Source organism: Triturus cristatus, chromosome 4_1 (genome assembly GCF_964204655.1).
Source record: "Triturus cristatus chromosome 4_1, aTriCri1.1, whole genome shotgun sequence".
In the NCBI taxonomy this organism is placed as follows: Eukaryota; Metazoa; Chordata; class Amphibia; order Caudata; family Salamandridae; genus Triturus; species Triturus cristatus.
In genome coordinates, this window is record NC_140585.1 from 425,548,357 (window position 1) to 425,569,664 (window position 21,308).

Here is a 21,308-nt window from a genome sequence, read left to right on the forward strand (position 1 = left end):
GGGGAATCCCCCCACTGAAACACAGAGAGACAAAGACTTGGAGGGGTATAAGAAGAGGACCCCAGACACCTAAACTTTAGATCACTTTGGAACTAAGAAGAAACCTCTGCCAAGGAGAAAGCTGAAAAGGACTGAAGAGGAGAAGACTGCCTGCTTGCTGTTTTGCTTTGCTGCCAAGGAGAGGGGAAGGACTTTGCTGTGTCCCCTTCTTTTGATTCTGATCTCCAAGGGCCTGAGAAGAGCTGGCTCCCTGTTAAGAAGTCCCAGGAACAAAAGGACTTCACCACCAGCTCCCCTGGAACTCTGCTGAAGGAGTTCTGACCTGCCTTGGAGTGCTTGCCCTGTCTTGGGGCCTCAGGAGGTCGTTTTGCTATGTTTGGGAGCTGGGAAGCAGAAGCGTGAAAAAGAGTAACTGGTACCCAACGCATCATCCGATTGCGTGTCGCAAGAACGAGAGTGCGTGGAAAATTTCATTGCGGCGTCATCGCAGCACCCGGAGTCCCCGCATCGCCGAGTGCGTCGAGCATCGTCCCGGTGCGAGAAGATTCCTGACGCTGCGAGGGTCGTCGCAGAACCAGTTTGCGGGCCGCACCACTGCCGGTGCGTGAAAGTATCCAGTCGCTGCGTGCGTCGACGCAGAGTCCCGTTCCGTGGCGCATCGAGAGTTGCGGCGCCGGAAGTCAACACTGCGCCGCGCATCGTGCCACATCGAAGAGTGTCGCATCGAACCTGTGCGTGAAGCTTCCCCCTAAGAAACCTACGCAACGAAAGCCAAAGTCATCGCATCCTCCCCCTACAGATCGGAGCCGGCGCATCCACCTCTGCTGCGTGAAGCAGGGCTGCTGCAAAGCCTCCCCAGGATCTCAGGAGTATCGCATCGCCTTTGCCATCTTCCTTGTTATAGCTTTTGGGAACCTTATCGCAACTACAGGTACTGTTGGGCACGAGAGTGTCGCATTTTGTGCATTGAGAGTCGCATTGTGCAAGACACTGACTTTTACATCCTGGAGTACTTTCTGCAAACTCTTGAACTATCTTTAAAGTAACCTTTTGAATTATATGTTGGTTTGTCTGTAGTATTTGGTCTTGTGAAGGTTTTAGTAAAGATACATTATTTTTCTAAAACTGGTGTGGAGTAAATCTGTGGTGTTTTCACTGTGTTACTGTGAGTGTTGGTACAAATACTTTACACATTGCCTTTGATAGCCTAGACTGCTCAGGCCAAGCTACCTAGAGGGTGAGCAGGGGTTATCTTAACAGTGTACCCCCCTTTCCCTGACTAGAAGCAAGGGTCCCTACTTGGACAGTGGTACCTACCCTGCCAACTAGAGACCCCCAGATCTAACACATACCACATATGATATTGGCATATTTGGGATATAGTGGTTTTAAATTTACGTTCTTCTGTGGAACAAACCATTAAAGGTGCCTCAGACCTATGGGGTCTAATTTGCATTTTGACTGTTAGTAAACCACAGTGAGTTCCTTTAACTATACCCCCTATCATTTGCAAGGTCTTTTTGAGCATGTTACCACTGGTGTTTCTACCTACTATTTTGTGCATATGTGTAATTTTGTGCACATGATTTAGTTTTGTGTCCATAGAAGTATCTTTCCGTTTTAAGCAAAAATATCAACGATTGGACATTGGCTTAGTGTGTTCTTGGTTGTGTTACTGAGTTCTGAGTTTGTAGCCTGCATCACCTCCCTAAGTCAGCCTTCAATGGATCTGCCTCACTAACTTGAGAGTCCTATTCTTCAACAGGTGATTGGTCCCCAGCTTGAGGGTCCGCTCGATGCAGACCCACAGCACTAAAAACAAAAGACCTCAATTGTCACTTTTGGGGTCCACTAACTTCTAATTGCATTGGGGCACAGCAACCCAGATTTCTCACAGTCAGACATTAACCCTGGGATTTTCCATTCATCATTTATTAGTCATGCTCATTACAACAGTGGCACCTTTTTCATACTGCAGAGAATGTGTTTGTGTGGGTGTGTGTGTGTGTATATAAATGTGAGCAATAAAGATCTGCAATAGTCTTTCAATTGTCTTGTGGATTGAACATTGATTGTAATCATCCTTCAGCCTAATATTTCTGATTCACGTTGATCAAAGACACTTATTTCTTTTGAATATGGACATAACAGATCTGCAGAGAATATATAACAGACAGGCATAAACATTGTTTACTTAGGAACAGGTCACTGACGTGGGACCTGCTACTCTGGTTTGGTGAAGGGTTGCCACTCTTGTGCCAATGTGTCAGTTGAAGAAGAAAGACTGGTTTATGCTTCCATTTTGAAAACGTGCTATCCTACTTTTCCCCTAAGGTATTATTTTATTCTACAGTCACGTGTTTCTACATGTATCATTTGTAGGTGTCCCATGGACCCTCCACACGTGGTTCGAGTCCCTGAGAGTTTCCTTTCAGCAGCACAGAAGACCTCTCATTCAGGGCTTGCTGAAGGAGTTCAAGTCTATTCAAGAAGAAGAGTACACAGAGGAACTCATCACCCAAGGGCTGCCCCTAATGTGCGAGATACTGAAAGCAAGCAAGGTATGGTTCTATGGTCCTTCCTAGTAGACATGGAAGATGATTTTAGGAGATGAGAGTGGACATTCTGCTCACTTTACTAACATTTTGATTACATAATCTTCAAAAGAATGTAAAAATAAATTCACACCCTTGTTTTTCATATCCATTTCAAAGTACTCTGAGGTTTACTCATGTTCCTGTGTGTTCCATATAGGAGACAACCGAGTAGTTTCAGCACCCAAAATGTCCATGGACCTCGATTTTCTTGGTTCACTTTTTAAAATGTATCCATACTTAAAGGGACAGTTGTAAATATCGACTTAGGGTAAATTTTCTTGCTAATGTTGCTTGTAAGAGTGTGGTGATTTTGATTGGTCAATTGACTGAACCTCGCTTTTAACCTAGAGATCATCGATTCAGATCCTCCTGGACTTACTTAACCTTTTGCCATTCTGAGACTGAGAAAAGGAGACCATTGAGATGAAGGCCATAAGCAAATGTGTCTCAAAACTCTGCTGATCACCTAAAGGTTGTGTCTGTTTTTTCTTTCAGAGTAACCTGATATTTTTAGGAATCAACACAAGTCAGTAGTACAATGTCTAAAATGTTATTCTAAGATGTAGTTGTTCATTATGAAGCTGTTTAAGGTCCTGAGTGTGGTCACCTTGCTCATTTAACAGGGATGTCCTTGTCTATTTGAATGTCTTATGTTAGGTGAACGGAATGGTCTTTTAGAAAAGAATGGAATAAGGCTCTTCTGAATTAGAATAATGGCACCCAAAGAGGAGTTGAAAGGAAAATATATTATTAAGGGTATCAAAAATAGGTGAGAGGTTGATTGATAGCATGTGACAGAGTGGAAGAGTGTGTTGTAGGTCAAACAGTGTGATCATTGGCCCCTTCAGAAAGCAATTTCCTGAGTTGTTTGGACGACTGTTACTAGTTGTTCTATTTTGAAGAACATTTATTTTCATATAAGATGGTATTGAAGCTGGATCAGCAGCTAGATTTACTTTTGGGTCAAGAATGATCATTTTATCTTAGTGGTGACAGGTAAGTTAAAATTAGACTGGGCAGTATTGAGGGATTGGAGAATTTGATGGTTGGTGAGATTGGAGATAATGCTATCTAAATGCCAGGCACTTCTCTTTATATACTCCGATTGCATAGTAAAATACCGTTTGAACTGTGACAGGTACTGATGAGTTTTTGTGTAACGCGTTGGGATGTGGCATTTGGACAAAGTGCTGCTCGTTCCAGTAAGAGTGCCAATTTTACTGATAATATTAAATGGAAGATACTTTTAGCAACAAGATAAACACATATTTCAGATTGTGATAATGCCACCTGCTGGCAAACGCAACTGTTAGAAATTGCTTTTCTAGTCAGGGTAAGGCACCAGCAAACCCCAAATTAACCTGTGTTCACCCTCTGGTAGCTTGGCAAGGAACAGTCAGGCTTAACTTGAAGGAAACGTGCAAAGTATTTGTGCAACACTTCAAACAGTAAAACAGTGAAAACACCAAGCAAAAAGATCCCAAACCAGACTTAGAATATATTTTAATAAATAAAAAAAGACCAAAACAACCAAAATCCAATTAGCAGAACCAGTGATACTGAATTTTAAAGTTCTAGGGTAAAATAGTGCCAAACATCACAAAGTGCCAACAAGGGATATCTGGTCACACTGGACTGGGACAAAGTCACAAGATCAGGCCAAGCACAATAGAGCGTGGGATGCCTATTGGGTCCCAGTTAGGCCCGCTGAACAAAGTTCCTTAAATCCTGGTTGGGGGTGTTGCATGGATCCGAGGGAAAGAAACTTTGTGTAGCCAAAGGGATGCGTTGGTTCCGAGATGCGGCAGGGCTGCAGTGTGAGGTCCTGTTGTGTCATCATCAAGGATCCTGTCAACAGGGCTTGCGATGTGAGGGTTAGGCATCGAGAATGTGTTGTGCAGCTAAGGTGATGCGTCGGTTCCAATGAGCTGCGAGGCTGCGATGTGGGGGGTGGCATCATCATCAAGTTGCCATCGATGAGTAATGTAAGGACTTGGGTCAGAGATGCGCCGTGCCAATGAGTCGGCTCCTATGATGTGAGGGTGATTTGGACCTTCTGCTCCAGGCCCAATCCATGCAGCAGAAGCAATGCATTAGTTCTGCTGGTAAACACTTAGGCCCACCCTCCAAGGGCCTGAAACTGGGGTGGCACCACTTTGCAGGGTAGACTCACAAATGGTAGAGTTCAGGTGCAGATGCAAGGTTGTTGGAAGCCAGCTATGTCCCTGAGGCTTCAGATCAGGAGGCCAGCCAACTAGCTCTTGGAGTCACTCTGGGATCTGGGTACAAGAGTTGCAGTTCCAGTCCTCACCCAGGCAAGAAGGCAGCAGGCAGCAAGTCAGCACAGCAAAGCATGAGTCCAGCAGAGTAGCAGATCACCAGAGTAGCAGTCCTTTCAGCAATACAGCCGTCCTTCTTCCTGGTAGATTATTCACAGGTCCAGAGGTGTACTGAAGTGGTGGTGTCTGAGGTCCTTCTTTTATACACAGTTGTGCCTTTGAAGTGGGGAGGAATGTCTATAGATATGCCTTTGAAGTGCACAGATGCCCTGCGAGGCCTGGCTTTAGACTAACAACAAGAGGTAGGCTTCAGGTGGGGACAGGGCATAGCCTTTCCAGATGTAAGTGAGGCTGGGTCCAGTCCTCCCTCCCATCCTGTCAGGATAACCCACTCAGGCACACCTATGCTCCAATTGTGTGTGGCTGTCTAGCTGTAATACACAAAGTCCAACTGACAACTACACCCAGTCATGTGACCAGGGACAGGCTGCAGGCACCAAATGTCTAAGGCAAGAAATTTCCAACTTTCTAAAAGTGGCATTTTTAGAATTGTAATTCAAAATCGGACTTCACCATTTTTAGGATTTTAAATTAGGATTCTAGAGACAACAAACATGAAACAGTTATACCTTCTCATTTCAAAATTACGCTTATAAAATGTAATAAGGTAATCAAAATGTAGATATAGGCCTTGCAGTAGTGAAAAACGAATGTAATCGTTTTTCACTATCTGGACATGTAAACTTAAAAGTACATGTCCTGCTTCTTAACCCCTTCGGTGCTCATGACGGAACGGTTCCGTCATGAGCCACGGTTGAGCTGTGCTCATGACGGAACCGTTCCGTCATGACCACGCCCGCGCAAGATTCCGTCAGCACAGCGGCGGAATCTGCGCAGCATGGAAGGGGTTAAATACACTGCACCTTGCCCACTGGGCTTTCCAAGGCCTACCTAGGGGCGACTTATATGTATTAAAAAATGAAGTTTTGGGCCTGCCAAGAGGTTTACTCTCCAGGTCGACATGGCAGTTTAAACTGCACACACAGGCTCTGCAATGGCACGCCTGAGACCTGTTTAAAGAGCTAGTTAATAGGGTGCAACAATCAGTGCTGCTGCCCAACTAGTACCATTTATTTTACAGGTCCTAGGCAAAGGTAGTGCACGTTACTAGGGGCTTATAGGTAAATTAGATATACCATTCATGGATGAGCCAATGTAACCACAATTTATGGCAAGAGTATGAGCACTTTAGCGCTGGTTAGCAGTGATAAAGTGCAAATAATCCTAAGGCTAGCAAAAACAAAGTTATCTAAAACAAGAGGCCTGAAGGCCAAAAGTTAGGCGGAACCACGCCAAGAATGCCAGGTCTAACAGCAACTATGGTCAAATACAGCTGAATTAGCACTAGATTGTTTCTGGTTGTCAATTTGTAGCCAGTAGTAAATGCATTCCCCTAGGTATACCCATCACATGAAATAATGAATTGGAAAGTGGCAGTGTTCACCATCGAAAATAAGATCAGTTCTGAGCTGTTCATAAGCATTGTCTATCTGGAGCACTGTGTTCCTGTTGTCTTAATGTATTTAATTTGGGATGCTTGTTTTTATTGTTGGAAATGTAAACTGTCCTCCTGATGTTATTTCTTAGCTCCTGCAGAGCATAAATGTATATGTATTTTTCTAAATGGTGAAATTGACATTGTGCTATTTAGTTAGCGATAAGAATTGAACATGTGGGTTGATGCCCTCCTAAACTGTTTGACTCAGGGATGTAATATCAGATATAGATAGCCTAGGCTTTATTATAATTACATATCATTTTCCAAATCCAGTTCTCATCTACACAGGTAAGATGCAGAGAAAGGGCAATGCATTGTAGATCTTACAAATGTGGCCCTAGGGATTCTTTCGGGTTGGAGTAAGTGCTGTTTTTGGGCTTGAGCAATAAAAATGGACCATGCTTCTCCTGGAAAATATATATATATTTTATCAAAAATTATTTTATTTATTTTGTAATACATACAGAAATAAGGCCCGACGGGCCATTGCACAACCATACAATGATTAATAATATTAGAAGAAAAAAAGGAAAGATCTGCGTACATACAACCCTCCTTGCCTTATAAACTGCTATTTGCAAACCCATACAATGGTCTAGTCCCTTCTTTCAAACTGCCAGAGATAGGGGAGTTTCAGTCCTCTACTCTCGCGCTAGTTTCCGCTCAGCAAGGGTTAGTCCCAAAAATAGTAGAGATAGTCTAAATCTGTTACCACTCAAGCCGTCGGTGAGGTGAAGAAGGGTCAACTTGGGTTCCATTGGAATCGACCAGGACAGGACCTCTCCTAGGCAGGCCGTCACTCTGCTCCAGAACCTTTATAAGTCAGCACAGCTCCACACAGTGTAAATAAAGGTGCCCTCCCCATTGCCACACCAAAGACAGTTCAGGGAAGCGATCAAACCCATACGCCAGAGTCTATGGCTTGTAAAATAAACCCTGTGGAGGTACTTTAATGGGATCATCCTGAGCTGGGCTGCAAAGGCAGCTGCCTGAAGTGCCTCGAACACCTCTGTCCAGTCCTCATTCTTGGGAGTCCCCACATCTGTCTCCCATGTAGCCCTAAGGCCTGAAAAGGTGTTCGGTGGTTTGATAGAAGTGTTTAGTAAATCTTGGCAGCTTTATGATCTCCCAGGTAGCTCATATGGACTTTGGCCTCTAATGGATTGGATTCTAGGAGGCCAGTCAGAGCAGTAATGCAGGGGGCCAGTGCATGGCAGAGCCTATGGTACCTATTAAACTGGCTGCGGGGTAGCTGATATTCCACATGTAGAGTCTGGAACGATTTCAGTACGGTTCCGCACGTAACATCTCCTAGGGTGTAGTCCTAATAAGGTCCCACTTGTAGAAGCCCCCCAGTGCTGCCACCTGGGTGAGTAGGCAGCCCTTCCACAGCGGCGCCCATTCTGTCAATCTGCCCCACCACCCTATCTGCCAGAGGGAGGATTGTCAGAATTTATAAACGATCCTCATAACTGGGGGAAGAGAGACCCCGTCACAGTCTCCATATAGATAGGAAAGAATAGGGGTATCTCCCATTGCCCGCCTCTCTGACATACAGGTGGGACCGTCCTGGATACCATACCATCAATCATTGATTATAAGGAGATGGGCTGCATGGTAATATGATTTGGCGTCTGTCACAGCATTTCCTTCGCAATTCGTAGACTGAAAACATTTGCTGGATCCATAATATATTTTCACGCTCGTCTTGTTAGGTGATGTTTGTAAAGTGCAGAACTTAAATGGCTTTGGCCTCTTGGTGTTGAGTGTTTCCAGTTGTGACATAAAGCCCTCTACCCATGTCCGTGTCTCTTAATGGAAGTGAGGTTGTCTACCTGGAGGTCCGTTCATAATATGCGATGCTTAAATGCCACGTGAGTGACTTATGTATATGGGTTAATTTCACTTTTGGCAGTGTGTTTCAAAATTCTCTTTTGCTGGTTCTTATAGTATGTGGGTTCTCTTTGTAGAAACCTGAAATGCGCTCTCTAATTATTAATCACTTTGGAAAATGTGTGTTATGTTTCATGCAGTGAAACATTCTCCATTTTCTTTGCTCACTGTTGTTTTGATCACACTTCTGTCTGATTCTGAATTTTCCCAATAAAGGGTCTCTGGGGCTAGAAGGTGGACCGGCCATCCTCGACCCATGTATGCGTGTGTGAAGAGGATGCTGGGAGCACATCTCTTATCCAATAACCGAGGACCTTGTATCATGATGAGTCATTATCATGCCCAATTTTGATATCAAGGAGAACAAAGTCACTTGTTCAAAGCAGGTCGAGCTGCTGGTGCAGTATAGTGAGCGCGTGTGCGTAGACGAAACCTTCTGCCACTGCGCCCAGGCGTACACCTCCCACACACACGTACGGACGCGCCCCGAGGGTGTTGTGTTAACACCTGTGTTCCCTTCTGCAGCATCCCCCGTTCTCCCTGGTCTAGTCATTTGCCAGGTCCTCATTGCGTTTTCCTCAGAAGTGCTCTCTGCTGTGATTCAGACAGGCTTGCCTCAGACACTTGGCAGGTTTCCCAGCCAGGTCTGAAGGGACCATTTGTTCATCACCTCTTATTAATTTATTTCTGCTGCGGGTGGACCTCGGTCCATCCTGCACACAGCGTGCTTTGTTCTGTTGCTGTGTCGATCCACGCCGCGCCCCTGGGTTCCTCAAACATGTCAGCAGTGATTGCTTTGGACTGTGTGCACCAGATCCAGGCTGCCCCTCTGGAGTGACTTTTAATCAGTGCTGCTGCAGATTACAATGGCAACTCCTCGCCCAGTGACGTCGGCTTCTGCTCCAGCAGATGGGCTGTGAGTGGTAACACTGGCGCGTGAAGCCCGTGGGAGATTCTCCCCTTACTCTAAAGCTCCCTCCTTTATTTTCAAGTGTGCACGAGCCGTACAGCTGAATTGCGTCATTGGATAGCATATCTCTGAATATATAATGTACAGTGCAGGCCTCCAGCAATACTTTGTTTTTGCTGCTGCAGTGGTATGTTTCAGAGAATTGTGGAGTCCCTATCATTTTACGTTTTTATGAGAAGGAAATATGAGTAGCATGGAATGTCATGATGTTGTTCTGATGGGGGCATAAAGGGTGCCAGGCAAGGTTTGATTGTGAAAGGCAGCCATAATTGGTGTGCACACAACCCTGGTCCCTGGTGCCACTGCACCTGCTGCACTAACAAAGGCTTTGCTCTTGGTCGTGTTCTTGTCATGTAGTCGCCATCGACTAGAACTGTTAAGTGGATGTGAAAGGCTACGGGGGCCATTTCCAGTTTGCCACCCATTGTGCACTGGTGGTTCTCCCGCCCCATCAAGCCCAGGGTCTCATGCCCTTGTAGAGATTGGGGTAGCTCCAGGATTGCCCCGACAGTAACTCAGCTGCTCCACCGGCTCAGTCCTTTGGCACAGCGTCCCATCGCCATCTGGCAGCCGGGCCATAGTGAAGGTCGCCTTGCCCTATTTAGCAGGGGGCAATTGTTGCTAAATGTTCCTCCCCAAACCATGCGAGGAAAGGTAGTTAAGGCAGGGAAATCAATTCATGACCTCATGAACATGGATAAAGGGTGTACATCAGGGCCATTAGCATTTTATTTTCCAACCACAACCCAGAAAGTAGGGGGGAGGGGCCGTTTCTGGTAACCAAGATCCCTTGCCGAGCAGATGAACAAACCTGGCACCCTCCCGGGAAAGCCCACCATGTTTGCTGCCCCAGCCGGTGCAGTGTAGGCTTTGGAGATCCTTTCCTCGCAGAAGGTACTCTAAATGTGGCAGGCTGCCCTCCATCAAGGATGTGAAGGCCGTAGCCGGTGCTGACACTGCAGGGCGCAGGGCTGCCCACCAGGGTATTAATGACCTTCCATGTATAGCTCCTCCCCTCCTATTCTGAGAAATTCTGAGACAAGCGCCTGTGCTTCTGGAATACCCGTTGAAATCCCTGTCTTTGTCTCCCTGTGGTCAATGATTCCTCGCCTCTTTCTGTCAACGTTTTAAGATCCGCTGTTTCTGAGCCCTCACCTCACTGATCTGCTTTCCGGCTTATGGTCTTTCTCCTTTCCATCACCGGGGTACCTTCTGAGATCACTCTTATGCAGTTTTCATTCATCTTGATGTGCCCACTTGTCTCGCTTGAGGTATGGTCTTAACGCAAAGATCTCACGCCTGATGTCATTAGAGTCAGAGATAGGAGGCGTGTAAACATGGATCAGCGTGCTCAGAACCCTCAAGTGTAATGCACCATCTCTGCAATCTGAAATCAGAGGAATAAAAGAGCTGCAGTAAAATATGGCAAAGAAGAGTTTTTGCTCGGGGCGCCCTACCCCAGTGGATGCAGGTGCCAGTACAGAGCTTAATTTGTAAAAAAATAAATAAAAAAAAACCTGCCAGGGCCCTCCCATGAGGCCACTCCAGCTTGCACCACCCGTTGCCCCTGCCAGAGCTGCCAACGACAGCACCGAAACACTACTAACCAACACACTCTTAAAAATGTGACAATTCCAGGCCCTCAAAGCTATAAAAACGGCCTAAGTGGTAAGTATTGGTCAGTTTTATTGTGTATTGAATTAATAATCACCTGTTCTTATGTCTGAGTTTGACTGCCAGCGCCACCATGTGGCAGACTGTCATAAGTGCCGGTGCTGACATAAAGTACCGGTGCCCAGCACCCTAAACCACCGGCTCAAATGAAGCACTGTGCCAATGGGGTTGGTGGAAATTAGCTTCTAGGAGAATCTCATTTTGGTCATGAAATAAGTAGCTCCTGTCACTTCTGCAGCCTCAGTGGCAGACAGGACTCTCAGACCAGCGCAATGATGTGCAAGCCCAGTTCTGCCCTACACTTGACTCAGAACACGTGACCCACTCCCTTTAATACACTGTGCCAAGTCAATGCAAGGATTGCAAATATCTTTGGCTATACTTGGCTGCAGTTTCGATTATTGCTGTATGCTGCATTGTGTGTATTTGGATAGTTGAGAAAAGGTGAGACTGTTGTCACAGGAAGCGAATATCTGTGTCTGGAGTGCCCCCACCAACAACACTACAACATTTTGCATGGTACTGAATGGAAACAGTCAAATAATACATGGTGTGGGGCGAGGTAATGTAGCGCGGTACTGTTAGGGGGAGTAGATCGGAGCAGGTAGTTGGAGCCGGGCAGTATTGTAACTCTCCCCAGGACAGAGAGTGAATTGTATCACACTAATGTCAAGTAGTGCAGAACAATGAAATACAGCTCTGTGGTACAGTATGGGGCAGTGGAGCAGGGTAGGACTGTGGGGTAGAATGGGTCAGGACGATGATAGTCAGAACAGGATAGTGAGGTGAGTGAGCTGTGCAACTTAGGACAGAGAGGCGGGACAGTGAGGCAGAAGAAGGGGGTTCAATGAATGCGAGCAGACGAGGACACGGGTATAGAGCTGTAAGGGAAGGCGAGAGAGAGTCAGGCGAGTCCGTGATGTATGTTGAGCCAGGACTGTGTGGAAGCACCAGAAACAGTGGCGGATTGGCGCAGGGCCAGGCAGTGGGGTAGTGTGTGAGTGGGCAGTGAAGGGGTGAGGCATTACAGGGGAGAGGAGCAGATGATCCCCAGTGGGTAGTACAGGAAGGCACAGTGACGTAGGCTGGGACAGGTATGTGAAGGAGATTAGGGCCCAAACCTTGGAGATGATGGCAGGTCAGAGTGGTGCTGTCCAGCTGAGTGTAGAACTGGAACTGGATCAGATACTGAGATAAAAGAGGGCAAGACATTGATGCTTGAGGTGTATCTTGAGGTAGACCCAGGCAACATACCGAAGGAGAGCATGGTGGGTTACTGAGGTATGTGAAGCAGAACAGGACAGGTCAGTAGAGTATGACAGTGGTAAATTGAGTCAGGACAGTCCAGGAGAGCAGAAAGTGCAGTAAAGTAGAATACTGAAATAAAGCATTCTTTGATTTCCCGTGATTGGCATTTGAAGGGTGCAAACAACCACCCCTAAGGGTATCCTGGTGCTAAGGGCATCCTAACACTTGAGTGGAAGAGGCCACTATAGATACCGGATACTTAAAGACAGTGAGGTAGTATAGACAGACAGAGAAGGGCATGCACAGCAAGTGCTAGGTGCAGAGTCCAGCCTCCTTCAAGGCCCTTGAAACAGGCTCTGGGGTCAGGGTTTGTCCTCTCATCTGACCCTACAACAACACCCACTCCACTCTAATTATCTGTGCTCAACCTTTGGCCATGCCATGTGCAGGTATGTCAGGGGACCTGTCCTTGCTTTGACAAGGCTGTGCAAGTCTCCCCCTCCCACACTAGCTGTACCCTGCACCCAGCACAGATGTCCATGATGCTCACTGATCATAGCCTTTGGGCATATGCTGCTGCACTGTAAACAAATAATAGTATTTGTTTTTTTCATGATTTGCAAAACTGCAAACAAAAAAAGAAACATTGCACTTAAAAAGAAAATGTTGGCCATCTGGATCTGCAATCTGCCACTAGGAAACAAGCCGAAATAAAGGGATGCAAGATCCATGATCCCATGGGTGGATCCACAAATCCCATGGCACAAACAGTAGTTTTTCATATTTCAAGGTCCTATAAAATGCCCCTTTGGGAGCCGTGCTGTGAGAAGATGCCCCTCCTGCCACCTTACACCACCTGAAACTTTTTTCAGGATGCAAGATTCAGTGCCTGACCTCATGCAATGACTGACACAGCAGAATATTTCAGTTCCGAGCAGCCAGTCAGATCCTCCGGATTTATGAACCATTTTAAGATCTGCAGAGCCTGTGATGGGCGAAGTGAAAACAATCTTCCCTTCCCCAGTCGGATGAGTTTGTTTGCTGAAGGAAGGGCCTGTAAATCCTCGGCATGTCCAGATTTGCCGTCAAGAAGACATCTCTATAATTGAACTCTTCAAAGACTGCCGAAATCCTTTTTGTAACTTAAATACCATGAAAACTGCAGACTAAGAAAACAAACTACGCTCATTTCTGTGTGATTTACTTGATAACGGTACAAAATGACTCTACTCTTTATCAGATGGCAGAGGGAGATTATTCCAGCTACATTGGCCTAAACTGGATTGCGGGTGATTGCTTTTATTGCATTACAGCGCATAAGATTATGGTAACTACTGCAGTGACTTCACCTAGCATTAGATTACACCGACTTGCTCTGATTACTTTATACTGCATTAAATTACCAATGGGTATTGTTCCTAGCAATTAGATTAAAATTGCTTTGAATCCTTTATGTTCACTAGAGTACAAGACATTGTGCTAATTGCTGAAACATTGAATAGATTACAGATGATCTCGGATTATTCGTCTCAGAATGAGAATGCCGAAGGCTTCCATACTGACCGGATTCATTGACCTTGTGTAAGATTGCAGAACATTACTCTGGTGACAATGACCTGTATTACATTACACAAGGACATTCTTCTGACTGTTACAGCTTTTACTGATGTACAAACGATTATTGATGTACACTGCATTAGATCACAGAAGGTGATTCCTGTCATTGTGAGACTGTTGAAGGTTATTATTCCAGATACTTTGCCCTTACTACAGTCCAGAAATGATTGAAACAAAAACCGGACAGTGGATCAACTGAGCAAAAGGCACTAATTCCAAAGAATAGACCAAGATATATCATTTTTAACCAATAAGTAAAAAACTTTCTGTGTGCAGAACTCACAAAAGGCTCTTACTGTCCAGAAGAGCCACCCTGTGACACAGGGTCAATAGAGCAAATGAACACATATTGTGGTTGCACCACTAATGATCAATATACTTGAAGAGTTCACAGTAGATCCATGAATTATTTAATTGTCCATCTTTATTGATATACCATCTTCTTGTTTTTAGGAACAACACAGCCAACGCGTTTCGTTCTCAACAGAGAACTTCTTCAGGGCTTCTAGGTTGAAACGATAATTAAAGCCACATATGAAAATTTCCTGGTGTAGACGAAATCCAAAAATCAATGTGTGATAGTTTTTTTTTAACTTACGGCGGGACTTCACAACACGGGATATCGCTAACCTCTAGACTGTTGTTACGATAGGTAATACCGTGACTATCATATCACATTCATTTTTGGATTTCGTCTACGCCAGGAAAATTTCATATGTGGCTTTAATTATCGTTTCAACCTAGAAGCCCTGAAGAAGTTCTCTGTTGAGAACGAAACGCGTTGCCTGTGTTTTTCCTTAAAAACAAGAAGATGTTATATCAATAAAGATGGACAATTAAATAATTCATGGATCTACTGTGAACTCTTCAAGTATATTGATCATTAGTGGTGCAACCACAATATATGTTCATTTACAGTCCAGAAATGGGTCACTTCTTTTGCTTAACTCAGCCTTACATTAAAGGAATGTACTTTCATTATTTCTCATTTGGCCACAGATGTTTTTATTTCATCACCATCAAATATTGGAAGGGTACAGGGCGTCCCGCACTCCTGAAAAAAACATAACGCACCAAAACCCTCTTTAAGTATTTGTACTTACCACCGACACTGTACATTTCCCTCCAATAGACCTTGGTAACTGTTAAACCCAGATGGCCAGCAGAATTACCAACCTCACTGACCCTCACTGCTGCTTCCATCTGGCCACAGGTTTCAGAAAGCGTAAACTGCACACGGTTCGCGCGCTCTTCCAATAGAAGCGTGTTTTTCCTTTAAAGGTTCGGAAGAGAGTACATTAACCCTTGAGTCCGTGTGAATTCAAAATGCCTAAAGATGGGGGAAGTCATAATATGTTTCTCAAGGAAACTTCCTTTTGGGTGATCTGATGGAAGAAATGTCCCATTTAAATCTCCCCAAAGCCTGCCCATTTATTTCTGTGGCTTAGAAACAGCCTCCACTGTGAAGTTGAATCATTCTTGAAGGCAATGCAGAAAGTGGTCGCCATGCTGGCCCTGAAGTCTTCCGTTACAACAAACAAATGATGGACGGAATGCAGACAATACAGACATTCTCCCCCAGTCAAGAGATCTGGGTTAAATCCATCGTTCTTTTGCCCACTACACCACCCCAGTTTAGACATGGCCATATGCAAATCAGTCTTGACCCTGTGCCTCATGGGAACAGTCCAGCCCGAACTGCCAAGCCATGTCTTCCCTGGACCGGAATCAAGCATCCTAGGACCGGTTTCTGGCTATCAGCCGTCATCAGCCAGGATAGCTTGACTCCAGTGGCGTAGTGAGCACGGGTCCCACGTCTGGGAATACCCATCCCACTTAGGGCGAAAAGCGTTACAACAAACAAATGATGGACGGAATGCTGACAATGCAGACATTCTCCCCCAGTCAAGAGATCTGGGTTAAATCCATCGTTCTTTTGCCCACTACACCACCCCAGTTTAGACATGGCCATATGCAAATCAGTCTTGACCCTGTGCCTCATGGGAACAGTCCAGCCCGAACTGCCAAGCCATGTCTTCCCTGGACCGGAATCAAGCATCCTAGGACCAGTTTCTGGCTATCAGCCGTCATCAGCCAGGATAGCTTGACTCCAGTGGCGTAGTGAGCACGGGTCCCACGTCTGGGAATACCCATCCCACTTAGGGCGAAAAGCGTTACAACAAACAAATGATGGACGGAATGCTGACAATGCAGACATTCTCCCCCAGTCAAGAGATCTGGGTTAAATCCATCGTTCTTTTGCCCACTACACCACCCCAGTTTAGACATGGCCATATGCAAATCAGTCTTGACCCTGTGCCTCATGGGAACAGTCCAGCCCGAACTGCCAAGCCATGTCTTCCCTGCACCGGAATCAAGCATCCTAGGACTGGTTTCTGGCTATCAGCCGTCATCAGCCAGGATAGCTTGACTCCAGTGGCGTAGTGAGCACGGGTCCCACGTCTGGGAATACCCATCCCACTTAGGGCGAAAAGCGTTACAACAAACAAATGATGGACGGAATGCTGACAATGCAGACATTCTCCCCCAGTCAAGAGATCTGGGTTAAATCCATCGTTCTTTTGCCCACTACACCACCCCAGTTTAGACATGGCCATATGCAAATCAGTCTTGACCCAGTGCCTCATGGGAACAGTCCAGCCCGAACTGCCAAGCCATGTCTTCCCTGGACCGGAATCAAGCATCCTAGGACCGGTTTCTGGCTATCAGCCGTCATCAGCCAGGATAGCTTGACTCCAGTGGCGTAGTGAGCACGGGTCCCACGTCTGGGAATACCCATCCCACTTAGGGCGAAAAGCGTTACAACAAACAAATGATGGACAGAATGCTGACAATGCAGACATTCTCCCCCAGTCAAGAGATCTGGGTTAAATCCATCGTTCTTTTGCCCACTACACCACCCCAGTTTAGACATGGCCATATGCAAATCAGTCTTGACCCTGTGCCTCATGGGAACAGTCCAGCCCGAACTGCCAAGCCATGTCTTCCCTGGACTGGAATCAAGCATCCTAGGACCGGTTTCTGGCTATCAGCCGTCATCAGCCAGGATAGCTTGACTCCAGTGGCGTAGTGAGCACGGGTCCCACGTCTGGGAATACCCATCCTACTTAGGGCGAAAAGCGTTACAACAAACAAATGATGGACGGAATGCTGACAATGCAGACATTCTCCCCCAGTCAAGAGATCTGGGTTAAATCCATCGTTATTTTGCCCACTACACCACCCCAGTTTAGACATGGCCATATGCAAATCAGTCTTGACCCTGTGCCTCATGGGAACAGTCCAGCCCGAACTGCCAAGCCATGTCTTCCCTGGACCGGAATCAAGCATCCTAGGACCGGTTTCTGGCTATCAGCCGTCATCAGCCAGAATAGCTTGACTCCAGTGGCGTAGTGAGCACGGGTCCCACGTCTGGGAATACCCATCCCACTTAGGGCGAAAAGCGTTACAACAAACAAATGATGGACAGAATGCTGACAATGCAGACATTCTCCCCCAGTCAAGAGATCTGGGTTAAATCCATCGTTCTTTTGCCCACTACACCACCCCAGTTTAGACATGGCCATATGCAAATCAGTCTTGACCCTGTGCCAGAAACCGGTCCTAGGATGCTTGATTCCGGTCCAGGGAAGACATGGCTTGGCAGTTCGGGCTGGACTGTTCCCATGAGGCACAGGGTCAAGACTGATTTGCATATGGCCATGTCTAAACTGGGGTGGTGTAGTGGGCAAAAGAACGATGGATTTAACCCAGATCTCTTGACTGGGGGAGAATGTCTGCATTGTCAGCATTCCGTCCATCATTTGTTTGTTGTAACCCTGAAGTCTTCCGGGCAGGGCTTCTCTTTTCATGGCGAGCCTAGAAAGCAGGACACAGTTTTGGCTCAATGCCATCCAGCTGCATATACTAAGAACCCTGTCCTAGATTTATGAGGCCTCTGCCGCAGCTCAGTGACGGAGCCTGGCATACCAATGGCATTAATGATTTAGGAAGAGTTATAAATGCCCCTTTGCAGCTGGCTGTTAGTTCGGTTCTAATGAGTCTCGGGGACAGTTATGAAACCTTATGATGTCTCTAACTCGCCTTCAACACTTCACGTCAAAGCGAGGGGGCAGGCTTCACAAATACTCGACGTGTGCATCGCTCACTTCAGAATTGATTTGTGGCACAACAAAAAAAACACGTGAAGTGATTTGTGATTTCTGAATTCTCGTATCGCAAAAAATTATTCACCCCAATAAAGTCTTCCTGAGCTGGGAATCCGTTGTTTTACGAGGCGCTGTGTGCTCTTCACCTGAATCTTGGAGTCCCACAAAAAATATTTGTTGTCACTTTGGCTCTCTCCCAGGTGCGGGTCATGCTTGGGGTCACTGTGTGCCCCCTTATGGTGGCAGCTCAAGGCCATCCCCGTTGCAATTGATTTCATTGTAAAATACAATTTTAGGTTACCTTTATAGGATTGGTCTCTGTATTAGAAAAGGGACATTGAATTGAGCAGTTTTAAAATATACGAAAGAATAAACAAGGTTGGAGAATGTAGAATGGGTGTTAAAATCTTATTATAATATAAGATACATTCCTTAGCAGCGCTCACTGAGTCCAAAGTACCAGTGGGTCTTGGCAGTGTTTGTTGTTATGGTGTACGTGTGGCTGACAGCATATGTTTCAGTGAAGCACACAAGAGGTTAAAACTTGTGTATTGAGTAAGATAAATGTAAATAAGAGAGTGCACAATACATCTATGTCTAGCTCCAGGCCAGCACTGCATAAGACCAGAGCACGTGCACTGATGCATTCTCTGTAGATGCACTGGTTGCTGCTGCTGTACGTACATCTGCACGTGTTCACCCTTTCTGAGCATACATTTACTCATGTGGTATGGTGCAGGTTGTATCCAGGGCCACTGGAATTATACGGCAATAGAGTAGCAAAGGATGTGGCAGGATTCAATGAGTTATCTCGCCAGAAAAGGAAGGTTGTGTAGCCTAAGGTGGCAGATTTTGTGGCAGTATTATTTCACTATTTTGACATTTTTATAACACTCCGAGTAATTAGTTACACCTCATTATCATCAGTTTAATACCAGATCACAGCGATCAATCGCTTAAAGATGACCAGTGAAGTGTGCAAAGGCTTTGGCACTGCTCTGCACCACGTGCAGTGTGTTTTAGTAGATCGGTTTCAGTTATAGACACTTTTATTTTCAGAAATCTGCAAATCATGCCGCAGATTGTGAGTAATGTGACAAGTGCATTATGTCCCTAATTATGCGGATAATGCCGCAGCATCAGAATCTAATGATTCCATTGGCCCTAGTTGTACATGTCACTTCATTTTTCGAGCATTCTCTTCGCACAGACACTTCTTTGCAAATTATTAACCTCATATATTAACATTTGGGATGAACCAGTCCTAGAATATTGAGGCCCTCATACTAATCATTACGCAGACATTAGCAGGCCCGCTTCTCTCTGGGCGCTGTGGTAACACCAGCGGGGGAATGTGCAAGCTGTTCCGGCCTAGTCCTCAAAATGAGGAAGTATACATTGCATCCAGGGGATGTTTCTTTGACCCCTGACAGGCCGGCTCTTCTGGAAGCGACCCCACCGCTGGGCCCTGTCCCTCTGGGCAGCCCAAGGGATGCTGGTCTGGAGGCTTCGAACTGATGCTCGCGGTGAACTTTATAAAACTCCACAACTACATCTTGGTATAAGGAGACATTAGTCTAAAAACAAAGAAACAGTAAACCCCTCAGAAACCAACAGAACCGAAAGTATCACCTACAACGCAACTAGCAATAATTATTACATCGAGAAAAAAAATTGAAATGCTGGAAAACCCACGGCTAAGACCTTATTACTGTTATGGTTATTATTGTTGCCTGGGAAATGGAGATTTGACCAGCATCCAAGGAGGGTTAATCACGTTTCAAAAGCACTGCTCGTTTGAAGGAAGCACGTATTTTGCTTTCAAGAATGTTTTGTGTAATCATTTTTCATCAGGCTCGCTGTAAATGTGAAGTCATGCACGTAAAACATTTGAAAACCTACTTAAGATACTTTGGGATTTCAATAAATGTTCGAAGTGTGTAGTAATGGTTACCATTCTCCACATCTACAGGGGGAGTTCGCCAAAGTTTGTGACACTTTGCTCTCTCTACCCCCTTCTATACGCCGCCGGAAGGTCACTTTTTGCGACGCTGCAGTGGCGCAGGAGCCTGCTCCGTATTTACCTGGCAGCACAAAGGCACTTTATTGGCTTCATTCTGCCTCGTAAATATCATTTGCTTTAACTCAGTTTTCTGCATTAAAGGGGTGTGCAACAGGTGTTGCTGGGGGCGTTCCCAGCAACATAAAGGGCGTTGGGACACTGCCCCGGATTTACGAGAAATCATAAATCTGAGGCAGGGCCAAAAACTTCTGTAGCACACATAGAAAGAAGAAAAAGCCTCTTCTGATTGTTTTTGTGCAGGAAGGTTTCCCTTCCTGCACAAAAAGAATCATCCCGCAACGGTGCCTGCATTGGCGCTAGACAACCCATTGTGCGCCGGAGCAGGGGAGGTCAGGAATGCTCTGAATCTGATAGATACGGTACATTCCTGCTCTTTTCTTTTGCTGTAGGGCAGCTCCGCAGGAAGTCCTGTGGTGCCACTCCATGGCCAAACCTCATAAATGAGTCCAATAGTACTTTCTCCTGGTATTAAAGTCATGTTTAACAATACCGTTTTTCAACAGAGCACTACAGCGCATAGTATTTCATGTTTTATTTCCTGTAGAGTTGTATTCTTTATTTGTTGTTGCACATATTAATGGAATTGTAAAATTGTATTTCCCAGGGTAACCTGTTGATATGCATGTGTTAATTTTTCCCCAGAACGAGGTAATAAGCCAGCAGCTGTCGGTGATTTTCGCGCAGTGTTACGGGCCCTATCCCATCCCAAAGCTAACCGAAATCAAGCGCAAGCAGACATCTCGCTTAGGTATGTGTGCTCCTAAAGTACCCACCACATAGTCCACATTCATGATTACCCAAACCCTGTAGCTAATACATGTCCTGCTTGTCTTCTCTGAATCAATGATGAGCATAGTCCTCTGGTGGGCTCTGATCCTGCAAGAATTCCTTGATCATGGTTTGTGTGGAACGGCCATGTGGAGGCTCACAGATCAGATGTATATTAATATGGTATAGGATGCCAATGTAATTAAAGTGACAGTGGGGGGAGGCGGTCTGATCCGCTGCCAAAGCATTTAAACATTTGATACCGAATGATAGATATGCTAATTGAAGGGGGACATGAGCGTCTTTAATGGCCTTAACTAGGATTCCGTTGTAAATTCTAGTCTCATGCAGTTCCAATTTCAAGCCCTGACACACACAAAATCATGTGCAGATTGGAGAGAAATACATTCTAGGGTGTAAATTGCACACCCATTAATTACAGCATCCTTCAG

At 45.6% G+C, this 21,308-nt stretch overlaps 1 protein-coding gene across 2 annotated transcripts in view; it reads left to right on the forward strand.

Annotated features, from left to right (window-relative positions):
• ABTB3 (ankyrin repeat and BTB domain containing 3) overlaps positions 1-21,308 on the forward strand; it is a 677,712-nt gene that overhangs the window by 628,277 nt on the left and 28,127 nt on the right. For both annotated transcript variants that reach the window (XM_085652553.1, XM_085652554.1), the window contains 2 exons: positions 2,383-2,561; positions 20,731-20,836. In XM_085652553.1, the coding sequence (XP_085508679.1) occupies positions 2,383-2,561; positions 20,731-20,836 (285 nt within the window). The remainder of the gene's footprint in view (positions 1-2,382; positions 2,562-20,730; positions 20,837-21,308) is intronic.